At 41.5% G+C, this 16,774-nt stretch overlaps 4 protein-coding genes across 7 annotated transcripts; 2 read left to right on the forward strand and 2 right to left on the reverse strand.

Annotated features, from left to right (window-relative positions):
* Nucleotides 1-1,118: 1,118 nt before the first annotated feature.
* Nucleotides 1,119-4,505, reverse strand: LOC138190316 (monocarboxylate transporter 9). Its single transcript, XM_069137097.1, has 7 exons — nucleotides 4,443-4,505; nucleotides 4,032-4,302; nucleotides 3,061-3,303; nucleotides 2,661-2,990; nucleotides 2,343-2,570; nucleotides 1,932-2,126; nucleotides 1,119-1,282 (listed from the first exon to the last, which is right to left on the reverse strand). Exons 1-7 carry the CDS (start codon nucleotides 4,503-4,505, stop codon nucleotides 1,119-1,121), a joined length of 1,494 nt encoding a protein of 497 aa, XP_068993198.1.
* LOC124222451 (monocarboxylate transporter 2-like) lies at nucleotides 4,161-12,576 on the reverse strand. Of its 4 annotated transcripts, XM_046633432.1 has the most exons (12): nucleotides 9,325-9,514; nucleotides 8,913-9,039; nucleotides 8,690-8,833; nucleotides 8,465-8,592; nucleotides 8,075-8,212; nucleotides 7,763-7,925; nucleotides 7,483-7,698; nucleotides 7,240-7,395; nucleotides 6,976-7,167; nucleotides 6,746-6,888; nucleotides 4,443-4,534; nucleotides 4,161-4,302 (listed from the first exon to the last, which is right to left on the reverse strand). In XM_046633432.1, exons 1-11 carry the CDS (start codon nucleotides 9,403-9,405, stop codon nucleotides 4,514-4,516), a joined length of 1,509 nt encoding a protein of 502 aa, XP_046489388.1. In that variant the 5' UTR covers nucleotides 9,406-9,514; the 3' UTR covers nucleotides 4,161-4,302; nucleotides 4,443-4,513. The 4 variants fall into 4 exon arrangements, with proteins under 4 accessions (XP_046489388.1, XP_046489391.1, XP_046489387.1 ...); XM_046633435.2 differs by lacking the exons at nucleotides 4,161-4,302; nucleotides 4,443-4,534; nucleotides 9,325-9,514 and adding exons at nucleotides 10,202-10,373; nucleotides 12,466-12,576 and having other exon boundaries at nucleotides 6,178-6,888; XM_046633431.2 differs by lacking the exons at nucleotides 4,161-4,302; nucleotides 4,443-4,534 and having other exon boundaries at nucleotides 6,178-6,888.
* On the forward strand, nucleotides 12,130-15,833 carry LOC124222449 (monocarboxylate transporter 9). Its single transcript, XM_046633428.1, has 9 exons — nucleotides 12,130-12,644; nucleotides 12,945-13,071; nucleotides 13,757-13,971; nucleotides 14,058-14,148; nucleotides 14,243-14,544; nucleotides 14,638-14,864; nucleotides 14,934-15,226; nucleotides 15,289-15,480; nucleotides 15,563-15,833. The coding sequence occupies exons 1-9, from the start codon at nucleotides 12,486-12,488 to the stop codon at nucleotides 15,712-15,714; spliced, it is 1,758 nt and encodes a 585-aa protein (XP_046489384.1). The 5' UTR covers nucleotides 12,130-12,485; the 3' UTR covers nucleotides 15,715-15,833.
* A 146-nt stretch (nucleotides 15,834-15,979) lies between these two features.
* On the forward strand, nucleotides 15,980-16,673 carry LOC124222453 (cytochrome c-1). The gene is made up of 2 exons (XM_046633440.1): nucleotides 15,980-16,269; nucleotides 16,463-16,673. Exons 1-2 carry the CDS (start codon nucleotides 16,143-16,145, stop codon nucleotides 16,645-16,647), a joined length of 312 nt encoding a protein of 103 aa, XP_046489396.1. The 5' UTR covers nucleotides 15,980-16,142; the 3' UTR covers nucleotides 16,648-16,673.
* Nucleotides 16,674-16,774: the final 101 nt, after the last annotated feature.

Genomic DNA, 16,774 nt, shown 5'->3' on the forward strand with positions numbered 1-16,774 from the left:
GGTCGAAACTACGAGAAGTTCGGACGATCACGACCGTCAAACGGAAAGGGAATCACCTTCGGCCAAATTCCGGGATACGTGCCAATTCTTCTTTCCGACCTTGCCTTTTATACTTCGTCGTATTTCTTATCCGCTGTTTTCCTCAGCCTCGTGGCAGGCGAATGATATTCATTTAGTTTCGCCGCGAGAGGATTGCAGATGACGATTCTAATTCAACGACCCGAACCTAATGTAATAATAAATCTGTGATGATATTCAAATCGTATTCGTAGTACGCATGACCACGTGCAAAGTATATCAAATTAAACGAGGACGTACTCGGACTGTTACGGATCATTAAGTATTGCCACATGTAAAAACGACTAGTTAATTTATTGAACGAAAGTGCGCAAATCACGCGCTTCGGGTTTACAAATTAAACGTTATGGTCCAATATTACTTTGAACTCGACATCGATATTGGAACGTGGTTATGTACAATACATGCATGCATATGTGCATGTTACAGATTAAACTTACCCAGATCTGTAGAGGCATGGATTATTTATTAATTGCTTTGATTTCAATAATTGATATAAAGCTTCCGAATTTTTATAATAAATTCTCCATCATTTTTGCTCGACGTTCCGAACAGCTGATGAATTTTAGCCACTCGACTTGCTACTTACGATTAGAGTCAAGTTTGCCTCGCCCCGGTTTGTTCTGCATTCGATTTTGAAGATGTACAGGTCAAAACCGTGCTAGATTAATGAAGATTATACAAATTGTTCTCACTTTCGTATTAACACCTGTGTAAAATTTGAAAATCAATTGTCTGAACCATATCGGATTTATATTACTTTTAATTTTTCGTGATTCAACATTGAGCCTGACAGTTTCCCATGAGAATTAATGTAAAATCACAAAAATGAAAGTGAGAACAATTTGCATAATTTTCATTGACCTGTCACGACTTCAACCTACACTCCTGTACATCCTTCAGTCGTTACGCGCAAGTGACCGTACGCTGATTGAGAAATGCTTTCGTCGTTGCAATTCATTATTTCCAATTCAATTGTACAATTCTAGAAGAGTCCTTGTGCATGCATGCAAAACAGCTTTACGCTACGAGCAAGATGACTAATTTTCTTCACAGTTTTTCCCATCTTGGCTCGGTTCTTTTGAAGTTTTCCTGCTCGAATTGTATACGCGTTCGCCGATCCATAGAAGGATGCAGGAGAGACTCAAGGCTGACGTGAAATGAAGAGACGTCACATAGCTGTGGGTCTTGTCATGAACCAAGCCTACGAAATTCACGATTATCCAATCATTTTTGCCTATCGTTAAAATTTACTTTAGGCATATTTCTAGCATTAAGATAGCCGGAGCTTAAGAGTAGAATGGCGAGGCGATACAGGAGTCACAATACCAAATTTTCGCAGAGCTATAAATGGATTCATAGAATTAATACACATAGGTAAAGGGTGGTGGTCAAAATCCCGAAAGACCAAAAGGGCGCGAATCTGACATTTGAAAAGGCAACTATCTGACTTTTCGGTACTTTCACGATTCAATATTTTATCCTTCGATTCCTGGCCATTCTTAAAAAAAAAATGACGACATAAATTCATGTATACGTCTTGTCGTATTGACGGTCTTTCTACGTTATTAATTGTCGGTAGTTTGACTTTCGGTATTTCGTCTCGTCGAATTTTTTATCTTTCGCATTTTTGTACTCCACCCATCTTATTTGTTCCAAAGATTCTATATTTTGGATTTCATATTTTACCTTCCAACGTTTTAAATTTTTTATACCACAACTTCCCACGTTTCAAAACTCCACGAAACAGGTTTTCGCATCTTCGAAAATTCGGTATTCTGAGACTTTTACTTGTAGCCACTTTACTTTTTGACTCTCATCCGGATATTATCGACCATGGATAACAATCTTACCTATCAATGGACCCAGGGTTATCGAGAGGACACCATTGCAAATCATCAGGAGACCGGAAGCGGCTGGTAACTTTGCCAGGGGAACATTGTCTGGAACAACCAGGGCTTGGAATACGGCTTTGGTACCTTTGGCGATGCCAATGAGCAGAGAGGCCGCAATTATTACCATGTACGAGCTGCTCCACGATGCGAGAACTGAGGGATATTTTTTTAACTGGTTTAGAGCGTGTTCAATCACGTTCCAATACAAGTATTCCTTTTCTGACGTTATTATTTCTAATCATCCTTATCGTTTGCTCAAATGAAAATATCATTCCTGTTCCAAGAAGGAACAGAACACAAGTTGCTAATCATTGAAAAGAGGCATAACATGGACCTCGAAATAATGACGTGCATTGTTTCAATTCTCACCTGATCGTCCTAGGATGGAGCCCAAGAGGGAAACGGCGTAGAGGTTCATAGAAGACCAGCCGAACTTCTGCGTGATCAGGGGAACGCAGAGCCTTCCGCTTATATCCGCCGAGGCCTGGACAGACATTACCGTCGCGACTTCGGAGGGTGTGAGGTTCGCCAGTTCTGAGAGTATCAAGGGTATCATCGAGTTGAAATTGTACTCGGATACGAGAGTTATCCCCATTCCTGAAACAAGTGGAAACAGACAGATGAAGAGGATTGACGATCGGTAAGCCAGATGGAAGATCAATGCGTCAATAAAGAGTAATTAATCACCCAGGACGATGACCACGAAGTGGTTGTTACGGAGAAGATCGAGGTCGAGGCTGGCTGAAATTTTCGACAGTATGCTCTCGCTTTTCATTTTCGATTCTTCCAGCGCGGAAAAGGGCAATAAGTTATCCTCGACTACGACGGTATCGCATTTTTTATCCTTGCTTTCATCCCCGCGAAGGTTGACGATCAGCTTGACTTCCTCCAGAGCAGCGGGGGCGGAACTTTTGCTGGAATCATCGGCCGTCTCGATTTCGTTTTTGGTTTCAATGTCGCGACTCCGGGCTTCCGGGTCTCCAGAAGCCACTGGGACTTGTTCCACGTCCGAAATCTCTGGGAATTGAAAAATAACACATTCTGTACTCCTAGTATTTCACAGCTCCCTAGCGCAGTGTTACCTTGCCGTTTGTATCCAGAGGACGCAGTAAACTCGCCCCGATAAAAGAGTGCAGCGCAATTGCCGCCAGAATCAGTATCGTTCCCGTCGTTCCGTAGTTATTCAGAAGCCTGACTATCAGCTGGGGCATCACTATTGGACCCAAGCCAGAGAGTGTAATCGTCAGGCCCATTGCGACGCTCCGTTTCTTACAGAAGTATGTGTTCAGAGCCAAGCTGATTGCGGAGTACATCATGCTTTGTCCGATGGCTGCAGGAAAAGCAAAGTGTGTGATTAATACAACTCAGTGGTCGAAGCGATAATATGAATATAAATACTTTACTATCGCCCCTTCGTATCAGAGGTTGACGAAAAATTCTCTTCGGGACGTTATTATGTCATTGAAACATTAAGGTATGAAACGCCGGATGTCGTATGGAAAAAGCAACAACTTCCCCTGCTCTCTTGTTTTCACGACCCGGTAGTAATTAATACATATTGCTTGACTTGAAGATTGTCCTAAAACGCTCGGGTGAAGTAGGCGCAAAGTCATGAAAACCGTGTTCTACACTTAATTATGTCTTTTTTCATCCATCTCCGCAATAATAACAGGAATAGTAGACAGTTTGACATGAACATTCGGCAAGAACATTGAATCGTTTTGCTTCAATTTCGATAGCACGATACAATTACGAAGTGACTTTTAGCCAGGAGATTAGATAAGCAGTCGTCTACAGATTTACTTCTTATCAATTACGGCAGCACGCAACAAAAGTTTGTAGTTACTTTGTTAAATACAAGACTTTTTTCTTAATAGTCAACGATCTCCGAATCTTGTATACCTTTTGAATGCTGTTTTCGTACTTTGAATTTTATGGTGTTTAAACGACGTGTCGAAAGCAAACTTTGACGAAACTCAGCGACGTTATCACTAGACAACCGTTCGACTCGACTTCACGAAAATCCAAGGTGTGGCTATCGCACCGTTAATATCATACCTATGAAAATACAGTAGGCGGCGACTATGGTCCCCAAAGAATCGGCAAAGGCGGTAAGACAGATTCCGAAGAAGATGACAGTTGTTCCCAAGTGGGCGACGGTTCGGAACGAGAATTTCTTCATTAGAGGTCCGTTTATCAGCCCAAGACTGCCCATAATCGCCGCGGTGAGAGAGAAAATGAATGACATCTCCGTTGCCGTCATTCCTAGCTCTGTAAACCGGCTCTTGAACACGAGACCGAAGCTTTGCTGAAGCGGTAAGAGCGCCAGCTGGAACATGTTACAAATTATTACGAAGACAAAGAATAAGAAATTATCAATCTTTCATCTCTAAACTGTAGAGTTTACGATTATTACTACAGTTCTTTTAGTTTATTGGTCAGAAAAGAACGAATTTCACGTCATCTTACGTTACTGATGGTGACGGCGGCCACGACGACCCATCCCCAGCCTCCGTCAGGGGCACTGGACATCTTCGGGATCAAAATTTGTTTACGGATTTCTGAAAGAAGAAAAACGATGATAGTAGTGAATTGTCGGAACCCGATATATCGGTACGAGTGTTCGATTTGGCCAGATTACGTTGAGTCGTGTCACCGGTTACAGGTAGACGTAACTCGTGATTTACCACCAGCTTTGATAAAGTAAGCCGTGAAAATGTCACCTCTCAAAATCCTGCACTTTATGACGCTTGAGATAATAGGAGAGGATTTCGTAAAGATCATCAGCGTCCCCCGTGACTGAGTCTCGCTTTTCAAGCAGTCGTAAGGGCCTGACCTCTTGGAGTGAAAACTCACAATTGCAATTTAGTCATGTTATCTCGTGATGTGCCGACACGAAATGTCGCCTCTTTGCGCATCACTTATAGCGCAGATATAACAGTAGATATAGATGATAGCTGTTAGACCCAGTTGATAAGATAATTGAAAAAGTAGGATAGATACACACGAAGACCGACTTCGTTAGACGGAGAGAAGGAGGCAATTATCAGCCGCTGTAATTGCCTCCGATTTTCTTCGTTTAATCTGACGGTACGGATGCGATGATTTAAACATTGGGTTCTACTATCTACTCTGAAAATTACCAACTCATTCTGCATTGTGGTTCATGTGTTCAAAGAGCAGAACAGTGTCGTTTTGGGTTTGAACGTACGCACACACGATTATTGGCTTTTCAATTTACCTGTTGACAAAGAAAGAAAACGAGGAGCATACGGACCTTGTTCCAACGATGATCCATCGGTAACTTTCTTTATCGGTTCTTATCTTTCTCGCACAGACAACTCATTGAATTTCTTTGGATATAAAATTCCGGGTATATCTCGAGGACGATTTGCCGTATGGGTTCAAATCGTTTGATAATCCACAATTTTCACGATTTCAAATAGCTTAAAAGTCGAATCGTCAATTAAAATTTGGAGCCAAGTCTCACCTTTCTCGTAAAATCTCCCCCCATTTTTCCAAGTCGATGTTGCACAAGAATTACTCTACAGACTTATGTAGATGCGGAAAATCGGTGTGTTTGGTTTAAGGTCTGCTCGATATTTACGTCTTTTCTCAAAAGACCCTCGTTCACGACTTCAATAATCAGCATTCTGATGAAGCGTTCGTCACACATCAAACACCGAGAGCGGAAAAACACTATTCACACTTACATTAGTCGATTACAAACAATACGAACGTAATGTCGCAGCGTCACAACGGTTCGAAGTCGTATGCAGGGCGACAGGGCCGACTACGAATCAAGTCCGTCGCAGCAGAACACAATGCGGGGCGAATGGCCAGCTTCACTCTTGCCCCGCGTGCTAACGGTAAGAGAGAAATAGAGAGGCAAGAAGAGAGCACGCTTGAACGACGGAGAAAGATAACCGGTCATTCCCGCATGCTACAAACTGGATGCGTAAGAGTTGGAGTTGAAAACCGACTACAGATCGCACCACGTGTTGTAAAACTTGTTGCAGGTCGGCAAGCAAGTTGGTTTCGAATTTTGGTTCAAATTACCCGTCAAAACCTGAATAACAATTTGATTCATGGCGAAATTTGATAGAGCGATAGACTCTGTTATCTTGATAATTTCACCTCGGGCGAAGCAGCCAACGAGACCCAATGGGACGACATGAAGTATAGAATGAAATAGAATAAATAACGTATTTATTTTACAGCTTGAATATCTAAAGTTCCATCGCTAAGCATTTTATATCGCGGTGTTTTGTACATGAATATCTACCAACTTATTTTGTACTCGCGCTTACATATTGTGGATTTAGACGGATATAGCGGTCACAGAATAAATTATTTAAGAACCAGCGAAGTTGATCCCAGTGGATAAAGATAACTGAAACGCCATTAATCGCTTCAGATGCTTATCCACGCAAATGTTTCACAGTTGATATGCGCTTTTATCACAGACACGAGCTACGCATGCATCTAGACAACGCTGCTCATGCATTGAAATAATTATCGATCACTCTCTTAATCTTGCCTCCGTATAAATTAAACCTGACGAACGAATTGTTCGACAGCTTTGGCAAAAAATAAAAAAGGAAAAGAAAATGAGAACAGCATTACTGTCCTCTTTTTCTTCAATCTTATTTTCACTTGCGATCATCGATCAATGAGGTCTACGGATCAGCAGTGCAGACAGTAATTCACTACGGTGATGATCATTGCGCCAATTCCCTGGTAGTTTAAACCATTTTACTCCTGGCACCAACCTCGCGTTGGGAACTGCTATCCATTCGCTTGCGAATCTCTTTCACTGCAAATTCTATCCCCCATGATGTTGTACACAGCATAATCGATGCCGTCATCGAGTGTATGCATATTTGATAGCTTCCAGTCCAGTCCCTGATGTGCCCTGAAAATTATAGGCGGTGAATCAGCTTAAATTTGAATGACACATTTTGTTAGCTCCAAAAGATCGTTGAGAATATGTTCAACGTACCTAATACAGGCCCTAAGCCAGCAACGAACAGACCCTTGAAAACCATCAACATTCCCAGGGCCGAGGGGACTTTGGAGGGTGGGCAACTTTCGGTAACGCTAAGATTGAGATTCGTCAACGTAATGCCTCGTAAGAATCCATTGAAAATCAGATTGGCCATCAGAATTTTGCCCGCCACTTGTTGCGCCATCGCTGAAAACCAATTTCCACACGTAACCTCGCTGTTTATTCGGTGTCATGAAACTACGAGCACCTAACACTTACTCGAACGGCTGATGCCAACCAGAAATGAACTGACCCAAAAGACCTTCCTGTTCGCGAGTTTCAACTTTCCGAATATCATTGGCATCGTTAGTCTGGTCACGACATCCGCAAAGGCGGTGAGAGAAAGGCAAAAGGCTATCTCACCTGGCACCATCCCTGAAAATACGTTTCATATCACTTTTACTGTTGCGAAAACCCCGTTCAATCAAGAATGGAGACTAGAAGCGTTTGTTTTGAGCTCACCGATGCTTGCTAAGAAAAACGGTGTTATCATTTTGAAGTTCGATTCCGCCAACGAGAACAAGCCAACGCCGATAACGGTGTTAAGGTACGTGAAATTTGTGAGTAAATCCAAGTCGAAAAAGGCGATAATTTTTGCCTTAGCCGACTGCCATGCCGTTTGCTCGTCACTCGGTTCATTTTTCTCAGAGTCTTCCTCGTGATCTTGTAATTTTTTATCTAAAAACCGTTCGACTCAATCATCTTTGCACCTCGTGGTTCACCACGTTACACCGCAACTCACTATTGTTCCCGTTCGATACGCTATTCGTCGATAGATCCACGCTAGACATGTCAGAGGAAGTGCTTTTTCGCCGATGTCCATTCGACTTCCCGTTGTCATCTTTCTTCAATAGCTTCTCTCCTTCCGACACCCTCCCGTTTGACTTTAAAGTTTCCGACTTCAGCTAGAACATTTTTCATGTCTTAACACCATTTCTCTTCTTTTGGTTTACAAATATCTCCTCACCAAATTAAAGAATTTAAAGTATCAGTGTGATCAGACTGGACAGTTTTGCGCGCTTTAATTCTCGTACGGTTTTAGACATTGTCCTACCTTGTTGTTGGGATCTGGTACCAAGTGCCAGGATACAGGTTGAAGGAGGCAAGAACCAAGGACTGAGTGCAAAGCCAAGCCACCGATGATGAGAACGGCACCGCGAAAATTGTAGTGAATCAGAAGTAAGTGCACGATCTACAAAACCAGCGTATTCACCATTTCATCCACCATTCATCGTCGTGTGCATCATTTGGTAAAGAGGAACATGGCGGTGGATGGCAAATAATAAATCAGCTCCGAGATAAAACCCACGTATTATAGATCAAGTCTATGCGACCGTCTATAATATGTATATTATCCACAATTAATGCATTTTACGGATATTATACGCATTTTAGACGGTCATTTAGACTTTACATATACGTGTGTTCTATCTGGGAGCCCTACCTGCGGCATGCACATCATTCCCAGAGTAGTACCGGCCATTGAAAGTCCAACAGCTTGGGTTCGTTTCTGAATAAAGTAGCTATGCAGTGAAACGAAACCTGCTGACATTGCAAATCCTATCCCAATTCCTGGGGGAAATCATCAATAACCATACAGTACTGTACGTAATAGTTACAGACTCACTTTCTCGTGAATTGTTTTAGTTTCATCAATTATCATACTAACCACCGAGGACGCTGTAGGTACAGATTATGTAAGCTACGCTGTTTGCCTGCGACGTTAGGATTAAACCTGTGCAGCTTAAGCAGGCGCCGATTATTCCTATTTTACGACAGCCGAATTTCTTTATCGCCGGACCCACGAACATACCTACGTCAACAGGTCTGATTACTTTTCATTTTTACAAACTTTTCGGATACAATGGAAGATAAGATGAGGATATAATTACCTGAGAAATTCACCACTGATTCGAGGATCCCTACTATCAAGGTGCCTCCAACCGTTGTTACGTTCAGTTCCTTCAGCATATCTCCAAAAAGTAGGCCAAATGATGGGTCCAAAGAACGAAGCGAGATCTGAAAAATATTTGCACGTAATTACTCACCCTACAATATAAGTTTATTGCTGTTATTTCATCTTTTCCATTACTTTGTGCAAGAGAAATAGTGTTGAGACATCTTTATGATTCTTGAAATTGACGTCAACGAACGTGCTTGGATGAGAAACGTGGCAAATAAAATTTCAGAACTGGTGGGTATTGCGTAGATTTAATTATCACGCCGAGAAAACCGTTTTATCTCGGCATTGGAAGACTGTTCACAAGTAATGTTATAATGTTCGGAAAATTTTTTTCTGATTACGTTTATCAGACTGTTTCCCAGACAAGCCATCCATCCCCACCCACCATCCGGTGGCACGAGCTTCTTGGTCTGTCCCTTCATGATGAGATCCTCTTAAACTTTTCCGGTCTCAACAGGACGAGCTTCCCGTTTCTGACGATGCGAAATACAACGTTCCGTCAGGTGAACCGAGACTCAAAGAATTCGTCAGGCGAATTCCACGGGCGATATCGGCATTAGGCAATATCAATTGACAATGAGACCATTTTATCACTACTTCGATCGATGGATAGTCAGTTCGAAACGAGATGGTGCGATTGCGTATCATCTATATCAACGTAAACGGTAATCGGATTACGCACAACTGCGTGACAGTTTGGCGATATGTCCAATCCACCTTCATGTGATCATGCGTGTCATTTACAATTAAGCGAACTTTAACATATCTCATTGTTGGTAGATTTTACAGAACAGCCGTACCACCACCTGTGTTTCATCCTCTGAATGCTCAGTTCCATAAGCACAGAAAACTGTCCCGTTTATCCATTAATTCTCAAACAGTATAAAGTTTAAAATCTTCAACGCAACCAACCGAAAGGGCATGGATACTTGTTTCCGTCAATGTAACGGTATATAACTGAAACTACTTTTGCGAAACAAATTACGTTTCAGTGTAAAAGTTGCGATTCCGAAATGAAAAAAAAAATGTTACACTTCTATATCTATTCGTTCGAAACAGTAATTAACGTCGTTGATTTTCGCTAAAGTATAAGAGAAGTAATCGAACGCTACGATAATTTCTACTTCTTTATAGTACGTTCAACATTATCTCTGAACTGTGAACCCTCCACGCATAATTTGAATCTGTATCTATAATGATTACAAATATGTGACTCACGTTTTCCCACCATGTGATCACGGTCAACAGTCGGGACGAAAGATTCAGACTCCTTGTTTTTGAATCAATCGGTCCAGCTGGGCGACATTCTTGCACCCTTGAAGTTTCACCACTTTGGTCAAGTGATTAGATACGCGTTCCCGGTTCATTGCTGTCGATCCAAATAGGTATTCTGCGAAAAGAAAAGAAAAATATTATGCATCGACAAATTATTGAAGATAGTATTCCGCGAAGCGCTGCGATGATAAACGAGTGGCCTTGCTTCAGGTGTGAAGCGTAGCTTCCAAGAATGTCATCCGTATTCGATGTAACGGCTGAAATCAGAGAGCTTGCCTGTGACCCCTGGATGATCTAAAATATTTTAAACCAAAATCAGCCTGACCAAAACGTCTTATTACGAGACAGCAACTACGGTTCTTTCCCTATTCAAATTGTCTTAAGAGAATGCAGCATCGTTTTTTCGTTCTTCAGTAAATTATACGTCACAACAAATGGGCAACTTGTCTGTAGTTATAACATCAGATTATAAGATTGTACGGGTGGCGTTATCGTTTATCGGCGTATTGCTGCAAAATGACCAGAATTTTCAAAGATATACGCAAAAGTAGAGCATCCAAACACAAAACCTGTACAAGCATGCAGGTTTAGATATTTTGGTTTACTTAAGCTATCGACAAGAAATTATTATTCTGATACTCGTCTATTCGTCGAAGTGAAGAATCGTTAGGGACGAATTTAGGTTGGCTGCAGATGAAGTTATCGATATGGAGCGCATAATCTTGCAGTGCAAACACGACGCACAATTTAATTCATAATCGATTCTGTTACATAGATTTTCTGGTTCAAGGATGTTGCGCAATGGAAAAAAAAAAATGGACACCGAGATTAAAAAGAGGGAAAATAAGGTTCGTGTTATGTTGGTGAACATGGATACACGATTTTTTTCTAGAAGCTGAGACCTCATGACTATTGAGGAGATAACGCTGTGAGAACTTGTGTACACAATCGTTGTTATTTGCCGCGTGACTACGCAAGTATTTACAAATTTATTTTATCCGGAATACGGGCGAGAGTAGGTAAAACTCGCAAGTCACAGTGATTTACCACGTGAGGTTTATTACACGATTTAGATGCAATCGGACAGCTCGGCTGATCTCTGTGGAAAACGCTGGATTCAATGCAAACAGGCACTCCACTTTGAGTGGGAGATTTTCCACTAATTGCACAAGGTCATCTGCACAAACATTGAGAATGAATCAGACTAGGGACATTCGTGTTGCCTATTTTAAAAATTACTAACACTACTTGAATCTGAAAAACGGAACGTTATGATACAACATGCATGTGTCTTTCGAACAAATTATCCCTGCTGATTTTTATTTGGGTCAAACGGGTAGATATCGCCTGTAATTGAAAATAATCTGGACCGAAAATTGTCACCGACGTTTTACTCCAAATGGTCATTGAGAGTCTCGAGAAATTGCAACGATTTTATTTTTCACTCGCCCTGCGATTACTACTAAAAATAAGGTGATTATGACACGACCAAGGCTGAAAAAGAACAAGACTTCATGCAGTAGAGTGTTCAATGAACAGGTTTATCAGAATTGCGACGAACGTGAGTTGCGCTTTTAATTGTTTGATTAATATCCAGTATTTGTTGTAGGAAAAGAGTACTAATCACAAGCCCACGTTTCGTCACGTTGAATATAAAACAACGTATTCAACTAAATCTTTGTCGTTATGAACGAAAATTTCAGCAAGATGAGGTAAATGGGTCGGTGGAGCAAGGATGATTGTTGAATTTTTTTCATTCCAATAGAACGATATCTCAATGCAACTAACCCCCGACGTTCGTACGTGTGGCGGATAAGAGCGGTGATGAACTCATGAGACACCCATATGTACAGTTAGTCTGACTACAGATAAAGTCTTTTCCATAAACAAGCCGGGTAAGAGTGGTAGACGTTCGGCTCCTTTTATTGGACTCTAGTCCGTTCTCTGTGCGGTTGAAATTGGACGGCGTTGTCCGACAAAAGTTTAATTCTCACTTTTCCAATAGACGTCGTAGGAGACACGTTAAACTTTGACTTAAAAAATTTACCTGCTGTTAATTGAACTGGATTATTATGCTGGTGTCACGAGGACTGCCATAATAAGAGAAAAGAAGACTGTTTCGCAAAAGCAATGCGTGTAAAAAAATAAATAAAAAGGACGTTGTACGTAAATAAATATTGAAACGAGATAACAAGGTGCTTATTTACCAAAATTGGTGAGTTTCACGATGACGATGACACAAAACGTTGACGGACATCGTCAGGATGAATCGAAAAAGGAAATCGCTTCGCCTCTTCCACAGCGCGTCTTGCAACTGACTGCGGAAGAATTGGCACCCGATGGGGGCTGGGGATGGATGGTTGCCGCAGGGACTGCCATATCATACGTAGGCACTCAATATGTGTCTATATATTTTTTTTTTGCATCTTATTGATTGCACCGTTAAATTCCGAAATCTAGTCTATAAAACGTTCCTCTTCAAACGCGCAACGTTTTCTTTTTCTTCTACTAGTAATAACCTCTTTTTCTGAGGATAACGGGCAGTATTAACCAGGATTGTAACATTTTTAATTGAAAGCGATGTATTGACCTTTAATTTTTTATGCCGCAATGAAAATAATTTTCTTTGAGATTTAGGCTTTCGTATTTTACGGAGGCTCATGTACGTGTGTAACCGTTTCCTCAGATAGTTTGTCTCTGCCCGACATCATCGCTTGGATTAGTATACGGCGATTTTTTAGAAACGACCGGGAGTGATGGATCAGCCCTAACTTTGATGAACGCCATGTTCATGCTCAGTTTTTCATTTGCCGGTAAGTTATTCAAATCGTCGATCAATGATTAATACGGACATTTCTTGTTTTCTCGAATAATAATAATAAAAAGGTGAAGTAGAAAGAAAAAGCAAAACGATTAGCGATCTAACCGCTACATTATCGCAATCGCAAAAGATACGTGTAAATAAAATAGACTCATTTCAGACATGGATCACTTCTTCGATTCAATTAGTAGTGTTTCTTTTTATCTCGCACAAGGTTAATTAAACGTGACACGCATCATTTAAGCTCAAGTCAAACACGTCAGTTGTGAAAGAAAGAATGATAACTACGTAAATTGGGTAATTTTGAGAACGTGAGAAAAATTCTCGTTACACGGGACATTATTTATGAGCGTAGCCCAGAAAACTACGTTGCTAAGATTCACCGTCAGCTTTGTATAATGTTAAAAAATTTTCAAATCACTTCATCCTCTTCAGACTGCTTCATCAACAGAGGCTAACATGCGGAGCAGATATTTTCATAGTAGGATTGAAAGTTGACGCGACCAATTCCGTTCATATCTTGCGTGTTCTCAGGACAGTGACGTAGTTGGAAAAAATAATACTCGTAAATAAATACGCATGTATTTTATACAAACGGTCAGAGTCTGAGAGAAAGAAATGCACCCGATAAAATTTGTACATTGATCCATGTGCAAATCAATGTCGTTTACTTCAAGGTCTTTTCTGCAACGAGCTTCTCAAGAGGCACAACATTAGGCATGTCGCTGTGTGCGGAGCCATGATTTTTTCAATTGCAAATTTTGCCACGATTTTTATCCCGAACGTACCCTATCTGGCGGCCTGCTTTTTTATCCAAGGGATGGGAGTTGGCATGGTTCTCAGCATCATCAACACCAGTATGAACGCATACTTTGTCAAGCGCAGGGCATTGGTAACCAATAATAATCAACCTCTCTTGTCGATCGAGATTTTTTTAAATAAACCTCCTCTTTCGCTGACAATAAACTTGGATTCCAGGTGATGACTGCGCAACAAGTGGTTGTTGGTTTTGGCGCAATATTCTATCCGTCCCTAATCGAGTATTTCCTAAGAACTTATGGTTTTCGGGGTGAGAAACTACTCTTAAACTTGCACCAAATAGTTTTTTCCTAATTTTCGGCACGCCATCAGGCCATCCTTCATGATATTTTTTCCGGCCTCAGGCTGTTTGACTTTGCTTGCTGGGCTGAGCTTCCACGCAATCCTTGGAATGTTCACGATAAGTCCAGTGGAGAACCACTTCAAAAAACCAAAAATAATTAGGCATAAACCCGGCGGAAATGTTGGACATGTAACGAACTTTAAATCCAGTGGTAATAATGACATTTTAATCGAGGGGAAAAAAATTATTCCAATCGAAAGAAAATATTTGGACGATGAACAAGGCTGGGAGAAAAATAAAAGCGTTCCGAGCCTCAGAGTCGAATTGGAGAACGAGAAGCCGCTATTGATCGATCGCTTGAAGGTGCACTTGAAAGTTTTATACTCTAATTTCAGTCAGCATAGCTTTTTTTGTAACGAGCTTATCCTGCCATGCACAACTCGTTTATTTTTTCAGGCACCTCGTCGGTCTGAGGATCACGTCGATTCCGATTATGATATTGAGAATGGATGTCATTTTAGGAAAAGCAAGGGGTCAACTCTGGACATGCTGTCGAATCAAATTCCCATGATAACGGCTACAAGTGTGTCCAGCATGCCGGGTATCGGGGCGTTTGGTGATGTGGGTCATTCGATCTCCGATATGACAAAGAAGAACGAATCTACGGAGAAAAAGACGATACTGTAAGATATTTGGTAATTCTTCAGCTAAAATCGGAACGATTCGTAAATTGTCAACCTTTCATTATTCAGGTCAATCTTGGGAAACTTCTTCGAAGTGTCGCTGCTGCACGACCATTCCTTTGTTAATATATGTACGGGAATGAGCTTCATTTTTGTGAGTGACCTGACGTTCGGTGCATTTGTTCCAATAATAATGGCCAACGGTGGATACAACAAGCAGGAGACTGCTCTGGCCCTTACTGCAGGCGCCATTGCTGAGTTGGTATCCAGAGTTGCTCTCGTCGTCTTCGCCATGTTCTTCAAGGTGAAAGCCAGGAATTTAGTCCTTGGGGCGACCTATGCTCTGCTCTGTGGTCGATTAGGTGAGCTTTCAATTACCATTTACATTTTCGGCTCACCCTTCACATCGGTCCACCGTTCACAGCGTTTTTATACTGCACCTCTCTGATTGACATCGTCGTCGTGATGTCATTCTCTGGACTAGCGCGTTCCTGGTTTCTAGTACCTCAGCCACTGGTTCTCGCCGAACATTTCTGCATCGAAAAATTCTCCGCAGCCTACGGGCTCTTCTCAGTCATCAATGGATGTCTTACGATTTTTATTTCCCCAGCGACAGGTGAGTGTCAGGCATCCGAAGCATCATCGAATGGCATATGTCGAGCTACGTAACACAATGTATCGAACTTTTTTGTACACAGGATTCGTGAAGGATTGGACCGGCAGCTATGTTATTGCACAGTACATGCTTATAGGGGTAATGTTACTTTGCATCATACCTTGGACTATCGAACTTTTGGCTCACAAATATGTTCTCAAACAACAAAAAGCTGGAATAGCGACCGGGAATTGACCCTTGTTACTTTTAGCTTAACTACCATGTCCATGCGAACTTGGCGCAAATACTGTTTTACTTATGTCAAGTTATTTTTATGTATTTATGATTAATAATTAGTATTATTTCTTGTTTGAGGTGCGGTTGTAATTTCTCTCTCAATGCCCATTTCCGGTTTTCGCAAAAATTAACCATAAAGATCTCGCTACCGAAAGCTAATTCTTGATCGACTTCGCCAATCTTGACGTCTTGACTCCTTCGTTTTTTTCGCGTGATTGTCACTTCAGGATGGTGAATTTTCAAAATGTGACAGACCGGAGGTGACTTACATTCTTGTAAACTGGTGGATCTTGGGCTTTGACTATAGTCTTGGGAGAAACTTGGAACGGAGCTTTGGCTCAATTTACAAGTGTCGCGGAACGGGGCACTCTACACCCAAGCAATTCATGGGGGACGCAGCCAACGGAAAGAAATTATTCACGAAACTCTGCGCCACTTGTCACACGATGGATAAAGGTGGAAAGCACAAGATTGGACCTAACCTTAACGGCATCTTAGGCCGGTCAAGTGGCAGTGAGTCTTACCAGGCGAGGTCATTTCGCTTCCTTATATTCAACGTGATTTAAAAGTTCCGGTAATATGCGGTCAGCGTGATTTAGGTTTTGATTGATGTAGGGGAGAATATTAAAGTCGGTAGAACCGGCTGTGACCGTTATGCCCGATTAGTGCCTGCTTTAGCCGTTTTTTAACGAGTGCCAATACATAGGTGCAGCTGGCTTCGCGTACAGCGAAGCGATAAAGTCGAAAAGGGTTACTTGGAACGACAACAATATGGACGAGTATCTAAAAGCGCCAAAGAAATTCATACCTGGTACCAAAATGGTATTTCCCGGAATTAAGAAGGCCGAGGATCGACGAGACGTTATCGCCTTTCTGAACAGTCAGAAGTAATCAGGACGCTGAAACAGCATCTTCGTTAAATTGTAAATTTGGAACTACGTTTTGTCAAACTGATAATCGTACGTGATTTCTGGCAAAGAAGTAATTTTATTCATAATCATGAACTCAACACCCCGGA

This window comes from Neodiprion pinetum, chromosome 6, assembly GCF_021155775.2.
Source record: "Neodiprion pinetum isolate iyNeoPine1 chromosome 6, iyNeoPine1.2, whole genome shotgun sequence".
Taxonomy (NCBI): Eukaryota; Metazoa; Arthropoda; class Insecta; order Hymenoptera; family Diprionidae; genus Neodiprion; species Neodiprion pinetum.

What these genes read in the sequence shown, in the direction of transcription:
- LOC124222449 (XM_046633428.1), top strand. Translation starts at nt 12,486, where the DNA reads ATGACGATGACACAAAACGTTGACGGACATCGTCAGGATGAATCGAAA. An exon ending in AAGAACTTATGGTTTTCGGG is followed by an intron (nt 14,149 to 14,242) that starts GTGAGAAACTAC and finishes TTCCGGCCTCAG; the next exon opens with GCTGTTTGACTTTGCTTGCT. An exon ending in TTTTATTTCCCCAGCGACAG is followed by an intron (nt 15,481 to 15,562) that starts GTGAGTGTCAGG and finishes TTTTGTACACAG; the next exon opens with GATTCGTGAAGGATTGGACC.
- LOC138190316 (XM_069137097.1), bottom strand. Translation starts at nt 4,505, where the DNA reads ATGTCCAGTGCCCCTGACGGAGGCTGGGGATGGGTCGTCGTGGCCGCC. An exon ending in CCGCCGTCACCATCAGTAAC is followed by an intron (nt 4,303 to 4,442) that starts GTAAGATGACGT and finishes AACATGTTCCAG; the next exon opens with CTGGCGCTCTTACCGCTTCA. An exon ending in CTCCATCCTAGGACGATCAG is followed by an intron (nt 2,127 to 2,342) that starts GTGAGAATTGAA and finishes AATATCCCTCAG; the next exon opens with TTCTCGCATCGTGGAGCAGC.
- LOC124222453 (XM_046633440.1), top strand. Translation starts at nt 16,143, where the DNA reads ATGGGGGACGCAGCCAACGGAAAGAAATTATTCACGAAACTCTGCGCC. An exon ending in CTTAGGCCGGTCAAGTGGCA is followed by an intron (nt 16,270 to 16,462) that starts GTGAGTCTTACC and finishes GCCAATACATAG; the next exon opens with GTGCAGCTGGCTTCGCGTAC.
- LOC124222451 (XM_046633431.2), bottom strand. Translation starts at nt 9,405, where the DNA reads ATGAAGGGACAGACCAAGAAGCTCGTGCCACCGGATGGTGGGTGGGGA. An exon ending in GAATGATGTGCATGCCGCAG is followed by an intron (nt 8,213 to 8,464) that starts GTAGGGCTCCCA and finishes CTGGTTTTGTAG; the next exon opens with ATCGTGCACTTACTTCTGAT. An exon ending in TACCAGATCCCAACAACAAG is followed by an intron (nt 7,926 to 8,074) that starts GTAGGACAATGT and finishes AAAATGTTCTAG; the next exon opens with CTGAAGTCGGAAACTTTAAA.